Source organism: Garra rufa, unplaced genomic scaffold, assembly GCF_049309525.1.
Source record: "Garra rufa unplaced genomic scaffold, GarRuf1.0 hap1_unplaced_001, whole genome shotgun sequence".
Taxonomy (NCBI): Eukaryota; Metazoa; Chordata; class Actinopteri; order Cypriniformes; family Cyprinidae; genus Garra; species Garra rufa.
Genome location: NW_027394276.1, coordinates 1,917,987 through 1,927,594, shown reverse-complemented (window position 1 = coordinate 1,927,594; position 9,608 = coordinate 1,917,987). Strand labels below are relative to the sequence as shown.

The window sequence follows — 9,608 nt, the reverse complement described above, 5'->3', positions numbered from 1 at the left end:
GAGCTTCGGGGCTGGCGTTTCTTCGTCCGTGTTCACAAAACTACATATTTTAAAGGCATTAAAATAAATAAATAAAAAAAAAAAACACTTCAGCGATTGAACAATAATAGTAGATTAGTGTATTTAAAACGTTAAAATGCTTGCTTATTTGTGCTGCATTTTTGTGGAAACGAATAAACTAGTAAAGACTGTTTCATATGGTCTCATCGTTTGAACCACGTTAGTTCAACAAAGTACGGCTGTTGTTAAAGACCTCACCAACTAATAACTTATGCTATTTAACTGATTAGAGTTCTCAAAAAAATGCAACTGTATTGAACATATAATCACTCATTTAATATTTTTTGTTCCCTGTCATTTCGCTGTATTTTCTGTTTGATTTAGCACAGGTTCCCTCTTACGTCATACTCAGAAAGTTCCCTTAGGCATTTGTGCGCATGCGCACTACTCATAAAGGGTGATTTAATAGAGGACGCACAAAAATACAGATTAAAATCATTTATATTTAGGTTAAATATAAGATATGACTTGTAGTGCATGTTAGCTTGCAAATTATGCCCAAGAACATAATTTATTATGCCATATGTCTTACTAACAAGCAACAATGCCTCTAACCACAGGTCACGTACGAAAAATAATGCCCCGTTTAAGGCATTCCACTCCACTGAAGGTGTGGAGCGGAAAATGAAAATAAATACGGCCTTTTAAAATGTAAATGTTCCAGCGATTTCATTCCGTCAACCCCTTAGAACACAGCAAGAGCTAAACTCAGGTGTTTGCAAGTAATTTTATTTAAAACGGAGAGAGCTGCCTTCAGCCAGTGTTTTCTGTTGTACTGACATGAGAGTCAAGGCTCCGAGCTCTCGGTCTGCGAACTACATCACTAAGCCTCTTTTAAAAGCATTTAAATAAAAACAGTCCAGCGACTGTACACAATGTAAACAGATTATCATTTTAAAGAGCTAAGCGCATATGAGCTGTTTTATGTGGTTTACGGATGAGCTTCGGGGCTGGCGTTTCTTCGTCCGTGTTCACAAAACTACATATTTTAAAGGCATTAAAATAAATAAATAAAAAAAAAAAACACTTCAGCGATTGAACAATAATAGTAGATTAGTGTATTTAAAACGTTAAAATGCTTGCTTATTTGTGCTGCATTTTTGTGGAAACGAATAAGCTAGTAAAGACTGTTTCATATGGTCTCATCGTTTGAACCACGTTAGTTCAACAAAGTACGGCTGTTGTTAAAGACCTCACCAACTAATAACTTATGCTATTTAACTGATTAGAGTTCTCAAAAAAAATGCAACTGTATTGAACATATAATCACTCATTTAATATTTTTTGTTCCCTGTCATTTCGCTGTATTTTCTGTTTGATTTAGCACAGGTTCCCTCTTACGTCATACTCCGAAAGCTCCCTTAGGCATTTGTGCGCATGCGCACTACTCATAAAGGGTGATTTAATAGAGGACGCACAAAAATACAGATTAAAATCATTTATATTTAGGTTAAATATAAGATATGACTTGTAGAGCATGTTAGCTTGCAAATTATGCCCAAGAACATAATTTATTATGCCATATGTCTTACTAACAAGCAACAATGCCTCTAACCACAGGTCACGTACGAAAAATAATGCCCCGTTTAAGGCATATCCACTGAAGGTGTGGAGCTGAAAATGAAAATAAATACGGCCTTTTAAAATTTATATGTTCCAGCGATTTCATTCCGTCAACCCCTTAGAACACAGCAAGAGCTAAACTCAGGTGTTTGCAAGTACACTGTAAAAAATTTACTGTAAAATTTACAGCAAGTTACTGGCAACTTTGGTTGCCAGCAATACTGTAAATCTTTACAAGTGCACTGTAAACCATCAACTACAGTTTTACTGTAAAATTTACAGCAAGTTACTGGCAACTTTGGTTGCCAGCAATACTGTAAATCTTTACAAGTGCACTGTAAACCATTAACAACAGTTTTACTGTAATATTTACAGCAAGTTACTGGCAACTTTGGTTGCCAGCAATACTGTAAATCTTTACAAGTGCACTGTAAACCATTAACTACAGTTTTACTGTAAAAAATATTGCATATTTCTGTATATATACAAAAGCTGTAATATATTACACCTGTCACTGTAAAATTACAATAAGATAATTACTGTACAAAAGCTGTGAAATTTGCTGTAAAATTTAATGCATTAAATTACCTACAATTGTATTACCATAGTACATGTGTAAACCCTATAATTTTGATGTAAATTTCAGTAGTGTAAACTAACATTTATTAATTTAATGTTAGCTAAACAATAACACTTAAAACCACAGGATTTAATAGATATAGCCAAATGCATTTATTGTACAATAAACAAACTTTCAGCACAGAAAAAGAAAGGATTGCACAATATAAGGCTTTTTCCTAAAAAAAAAAATAAACTTCATTCTACAATGGAAATTGATCAATAAAATACACCTTTAAAATATAAGAAACTACTTTCTTCTGCAACAATGCAGATTGCAAAAAAGGCTTCAGCCTTCAGAATACATGGAACAACTTTGTTCTGCAACAATGCAGATTGGAAAATAAGGCTTTAGCCTTCAGAATACATGAAACAACTTTGTTCTGCAACAATGCAGATTGCAAAATAAGGCTTTAGCCTTCAGAATACAACAAGTACTACTAAGAACAGCAGCATTTCATTAACAACACTGGAACACATTACTACATTGTGACTGAACTTCAGTCATAAACTTACAGTTTAAACAAACACATAAGAAATGGTTTGAACTGTGCATAACTTTAAATTGTTTAACTTCTACATGAAATACAAACTAGGAAATTTGGTCAGTCTCTTTTTCAATTCCATTGGAATTAACGGTTCTAAATAGCAAACCATTCAAAGTCCATTAGTTTTCTTAGCAGTGTGCATACATTCGGGTTCATTCCATGCATTTTTTTGTCCTGCTTTCCAGCAGCAACTTTTGATCCAGTTTCCGGATTGATGCCCACAATTCCTCTGTAGAAAAACAACCACAACATTTAGTTACCAAAAAACAGCATAAACTAAAACAATAAAACACAAAATTTGCTTAAAAAAAATGCTTGTAGCAGCACTGGCATATTAGTTTTTTTGCTCTGCTCAAGAGTTTGATGTGGAACATGACAGGAAATTACAGATAGAAAGTGCATTATCAATGTCAATGTGTTGCTCAAGACCCATCTATCTAATTCTGAGAAAGCATTCTAACTGGATAACCTAGAAGTCAAAAAAAACTTGCAAGTATACAATAAATATTGAAATTTATGCTCTAACTTACCTCTGAATAAATTCGAGTGTGCATGAAGCTTCCTTCTGATAAGCCAGGTTCAAGTTGTAATAGGCCGCAAACAATGCTGCCAGACCCTCAACAAATGCCTCTGAACATGGGCCCAAGACAACTTCCCTTTCAACTGACAACATCCATTTGCTTGGGGTCATTGATTCACCTATACAGAGTTAACTTAGATTAATAGGGGTTGTAAAAGATGGCAATATATTTAGTCTGGTTTCCAGGGGAAAAAATCTAAAATTATTTTGCTGAAAACAAGTAAAATGATAGTAAGATAAGTAAAATAATCTTTTTTTCAGATTACTTATTAAAACAAGCTCTTTTGTTCCAGTGTGGGTACCTCATGTAAACTCAAAATAATACTAATACTATAATACTATAAAATAAGAGATACAAGTGATTACAGTAGAAAGCAAAGAATAGTGTATATAATGTACACACAGGGACACAAATCAAATTACCTTGGACAATCAGCCTGGGTGAATCCGGTAATCCACCTTTTGCCATGTCGGCTGCAGTTGCTGCAACCTGAAATAAACAAAATCAAAACTTAAAAATGACATTTTATATACACAAAACATAAAAATGAAATAATACTTACATCAGCTTCAATTAGTAGGGACTCTGTTTTTTCTTTAAAATGGGCCATTAAGAGGTGCAGGAGACAAAGGACCAGAGAATTTCCGTCTTGATACTTTGAAAGAATGGCACGCACATCATTGTTTGTTGGCTTTTCATGAAAAAATCTCAGAATCCTCTGTCCTTTCCCCTCCATGCTCTCCATGATTCTCTGGAGCAGCGCAATGTCAGTAAGCAAATTGAAATGCAAAAACATCCCCTTGAGATAAAACAGGTAAGGCCATGATTTCTTTAGTTCAGACACTGGCAAAGGTGGATTGGCATTTATATCACGGCGCTGACGGTAATATGTGACCTCCATCAACTTGTAAAGTTCTCCTCTACTGGCGCCAGAGGATCCTTCAGTGGAATGAAGCAGTAACATTTGTTTGCGCTTCTCTTCTAGTGTGTCATCATTTTCTCCTGCAGGAAGCAGCTCTGGCTGCCAGCTGACACAGCCATACTGATCAGCCGGCCTTCTTGAGCTCTGATGTGTGCCTCCACATGATGATCGTTGACGTTCTTTTCTCCGACGAGCTAAAGTGTTGTTCCTGTTAACATGTTCAACACGGGTTTTAACTTGTAAGAGCAAAGAGGCATACCCGCTACCTATTTTTGTACCGTCAGCCAGAACATCAGCAAAGCTGTCCGGATACTGTTTAACAAAGTTCTTGACTACAACCTCGCACTGCCACTTTGAGGGGTTAACTTCGCATTTTTGCATGTAATCAACTAAAACCCTTACCAGCTTCCTTCGATCAGCTGGGGATGGTCTTTTTTTATTTGCAATTCCCAATTTAATTCCAGAAGGCATTACTTCCCAAGGCACCGTAAATGTTTCAGGCCAGGAAGAGGATGCAGAAGAGGAAGCAGAAGATCGTTGAGAAGAGCAAGAAGAGGATGTTGAAGAACTTGAAGAACTCACTGATCCTGGTGTCAGAGTATCTGAAAGAACTTGACTTGATGGTTGTTGGGGAGTCAAGCAGCTGTCTTGTTCTAAACACAACCAAATGTGAACATTTCAACATTAGTAAATATCAGTAAAACTTTAGCAAAAAGGACAATTTCTATAGAAGATTGTTTCCACCATGTCATGAATAAAAAGGTAATTGCAACTTCATCTTTTACAATCATAGTTACACTGTCTCTATACCGTGCCACATTCAGGGTGGACAACCTTTTAAATTATAATTGGATCTAATGCATTTCTAATGTCTCTGTCATGACTTTTGTTGTTCTTTTTTTTTTCATTTCTTTTAAACTTGCAGTTGCATATTATCAAGTTTATATAACGATCCTCAATTTATAACTGACAATTATGTATATAATGTCACAAAATTCTGAGAATAGTCGCAATAACCTTTTTGCATAATGGTGGAACTTGTGGAAAAAGTTTAAGTTAGTTTTCTGTTTAGCTGAGGAGAGATTAAAATACCTTTATTTTTCCATGCATCTAGGAGTTTGCGACATTGAATTGGTCTGAGGTATTCCATAAGATCCTCTTCCTTCACATAGAGGAGGTCAGCTTTTGTCTCAACTCCCACAGCAGTAAGGCCATGCATTAATTTTTGAAGCGTTTCATCAGAGAGAACTGGTAACGAAGAGCAGATGGCAAGTTTTATCTCCTCCAAATTAGACATACCTTAAAAAGAAGGAAAAGAGTGGTGTAATGCAACCACAGTCATATCACATATTTTGTACTCCTGGAGAGGGTAATAATCTAACAGCGCCTCTTGAAGTATACAGACATATTGATGGTCATCATCTGTTATGCAGTATACACCCAAATCCACCAAATGCACAGCATGCCGTTTCTCACACACAAAGTAGACTACTGAATTCTGATGAACAAGGATTAGCCTAATTCTGCCAACCTCCAAGCCCTCATCATTACAGGCCAAAAGGACAACCATGCCTTTCCTGTACTTTGTTCCTTTCAAAGTGATTTCACTAGCTACTAATGTATTGACAGGCTGAAAATGGAAAGAATCAACGGATGCCTTAATTGCTTCATTGTAGTCATCAGAATAAAATCCAGAGCCTCTCTCAACTTGCACAGAAAGCTGAAAGAGATTTCCTGCACTTAAATAGGCCTGGAGAAGTTGGTGCCTCTCAGCCAAGGTTACACACAAGTTCTTGAAGTTGTGCAATTTTCTGGCACATTGCTTGAAATAGGTGTGTTTGCTTTCAAACCGCATGGTCCATAAGCGAATGAGTGGCCCAAATTGCATTATAAGCTCAGGATAATGGCTTAAGTAGTGATGTTTGGGCTTGAGAGGCTTTGAAGCGAAAGTCACAGACCTATAATGAATGTACTGATCAATGAGCACTTTCAGATAAGCAACCTGATCTTCCAGTATTGCTGGTGCACAAATTAGCTCTACAATTTGTCTTAAGAGTAGAACAAGCTGCCACACTTCTGATTCTGGATCCTTAATCCGGTGTCCAACAATAACTGGCAAAAGTCTTAAAAGACACCAGTTCTGAACAGCATGGCCACAAAGCTTCTCACTTCTGAAGTAAATCTCTGCTGGTTTATTGGCAGCATCATTTCCTGTGTACTCAAACTGCTTGATATAAGAATTGAGCTCTGTGTATGTAAAGCATTTCTCTTGATTTACCATGTAATCAATGAACATCTTAAGATCAAATGTCACAACCCCCTCAAAGAGGTCATGACCAAGACAGGGGGGCAGGCCAGGCTGACAAACATGAAAAGAACTCAACTGATTGAAAGGGGAGTTAAATTTGACCCCATCAACTGCATTATCACCACTGACAGCCAGTTCCTGAATATTTCTCTCATAAGACTCTACAGTTCGCTTCATAGCAGGTTCCAAAGGTGTGGCATGAAATGTCTGTCTGTCAATTAAACAGTACCTGCAGAAATGTAGGCTTCGGCTGAAGTTCTCGACAAAACCACCGATAGTGTGGGATCCCAGGTTGTCACCTATGATAGAACACAAAGAAGCTTTCAAAATGTTGCCATCATTAACAACAACACCATTTTGTTCAAGATCTTTGAGATCTTCAATCAGTGATTTAAAAACATGAGCAGATCCAAACTGCTTAAAATCTTGCTCATTACACAGAAGCACAAGTTGCATGTGATCTATGTTTGATCTGTTGTGAGGTAAAATATCACTGAAGGTAAGATAAACTCCCAGCAACTTGTGTTTCTTTCTAGCTGAGCCCAAAGGATTCACAACCTCAAACGAATCCTGATACAAGATCAAACCGAGAGATGATGGATCAGTTTGAAACAAAGAATTTTCAGAAAAAATCTTACCATCCCTTACATCCCGAAGCAGACCATGTTCAGTTGTTTGTAAATGCATCTTTTCATATTGATCTCTCACAGACTGGCAATGAAACAGGGAACGTATAGTCTGCTTTACTGGGATGTACTGAGCAAAGCACTCTTTCCCATTTCTTTCACTAACTCCTAGAAAAACAGGGACTGGCTCAACATAATGGAACTCTTCCTTGAAAACAGTCTTTCTTCTCTGTGCTGTACTTAGAACACCACTATTACAAGCGGTCAACAAATCCTCCCTAGACAACTGTTCAATCACCTCATTGATCCTCACCTCTGGTAATTCAAGCAAAGCAAGCTGTTCTCTTAGTTTGCTAAGAAAGTAAGACTGACCAATATCATGGATATTCTGAAATTCTTCAACAATGTTTTGGATGGTAGACTCCGGTAATAGCAATTTCGATTGGAGTTTCAGATAGAAAAGGGTTAAATTTCTTAAAAAAAGAGATTCATCCACAACTTCAGAAAAATATTGCTCAGCAACCTGTGGCATTTCACTTTCAGACACAACATCAGAAATGTGTGCTTCAACTGCCACAGCAGGCTCTTTCATATGGTCTACAGAGCACTTTTTGTGTTTCCGTGACACATGTGATGCGAATGTAGATCTTACCTTAAATGTCTTGTTGCAACCAAAAGGGCACTGGATCTCCAGGCCTGACAGAATATGGTTCTTTAAATGAGACAGAAACTCTGTTAGGGACCCACATTGAACTTCACAAAAATCTACATGGCATTTTAATGTTTTATCACATAACTGTGCCTGAGAGTCCTTTTCAGACATGTGACGGTCACTGTGATGTCTGTATACATGGGATTTTAATGAGGAAAACTTAGCAAAAACATGTGGGCAGTCAGGCATACCACACTGAAATCGCATATTAGACACATTTCTATGCAGTTTCATATGCTGCACAAATTTCGTGATTGTACTGCTCTCGTTCTTACAGAACTGACAGGTAATGGTAAACATGTTAATCAGAATGACACGTTATCAAAATCCATGACTTCATAAGCATATTACAAGCTCAAAGCATGTGAACGGTAAGTTTTTAAGGAGCTCAAGTAACTTAACTTACAAATATAACATCATACATACTTACAAATGAAGTTATAACAAAAGAAAAACATGTTAGCATGTTCATAGAAACAACACGTGCTAATTACACCATGTGCTAGATGTGCCTAATAAATTAGGCGGAGAAAATAACGTTAAATTAAACACACTCTTTTCAACCTGACAAACGATGGAAGAATTATCTGATGTAACAAGATTTCACTTTTAAATAGAAGTACTGGGGTATACACACCACTTCTCACTCCCCACTGGGTCCACTGTCAGAAGGTGCAAAGTCGCAATGCGCATGTGCAGCGCGCCAAATAGCCACTGCTGATGACGTGCTCACATGAGACGAACTGATCTACGGCATCATTTAAAAAATTTATTACAGTTGAGAGTTTTTGTGTTATTATTAAGAAGCAAATGTTTAATTTTAAAACTAGTGCCAAAGTTTACTTTTAAAATATAAAAATAAATACAAAAAATAAAGGCAGAGGCTATTTGCACTAAGTGTAAATAGACGGTAGATACTATTTAAACTAACCAAACTGATCTCTTGTCTCTTAGTGCAAATAGACACTCCGAAAAATCAAGTGTCATTACTGTACATACATGTTGTCATGTAGCATTTGCTACGTAGCCTGTTTTAAAAAATACAGTGTTGTAGACATAACTGTAAAAATTTACAGCAGTCTTTAGCATGCTCCCACAATACATAGCGAAATACAGTAACACTGTAATTTTTAAATTACAGTGGTCTATTGTAAATATTTACTGTAAAAATTACAGCAATTTCTTACAGTGTAGTTTTATTTAAAACGGAGAGAGCTGCCTTCAGCCAGTGTTTTCTGTTGTACTGACATGAGAGTCAAGGCTCCGAGCTCTCGGTCTGCGAACTACATCACTAAGCCTCTTTTAAAAGCATTTAAATAAAAACAGTCCAGCGACTGTACACAATGTAAACAGATTATCATTTTAAAGAGCTAAGCGCATATGAGCTGTTTTATGTGGTTTACGGATGAGCTTCGGGGCTGGCGTTTCTTCGTCCGTGTTCACAAAACTACATATTTTAAAGGCATTAAAATAAATAAATAAAAAAAAAAACACTTCAGCGATTGAACAATAATAGTAGATTAGTGTATTTAAAACGTTAAAATGCTTGCTTATTTGTGCTGCATTTTTGTGGAAACGAATAAGCTAGTAAAGACTGTTTCATATGGTCTCATCGTTTGAACCACGTTAGTTCAACAAAGTACGGCTGTTGTTAAAGACCTCACCAACTA

At 36.7% G+C, this 9,608-nt stretch overlaps 1 protein-coding gene across 1 annotated transcript; it reads right to left on the bottom strand.

Annotated features, from left to right (window-relative positions):
* Positions 1–2,882: 2,882 nt before the first annotated feature.
* Positions 2,883–5,589, bottom strand: LOC141302383 (uncharacterized). The gene is made up of 5 exons (XM_073832419.1): positions 5,385–5,589; positions 3,933–4,945; positions 3,793–3,859; positions 3,320–3,488; positions 2,883–3,018 (listed from the first exon to the last, which is right to left on the bottom strand). Exons 1-5 carry the CDS (start codon positions 5,587–5,589, stop codon positions 2,883–2,885), a joined length of 1,590 nt encoding a protein of 529 aa, XP_073688520.1.
* Positions 5,590–9,608: the final 4,019 nt, after the last annotated feature.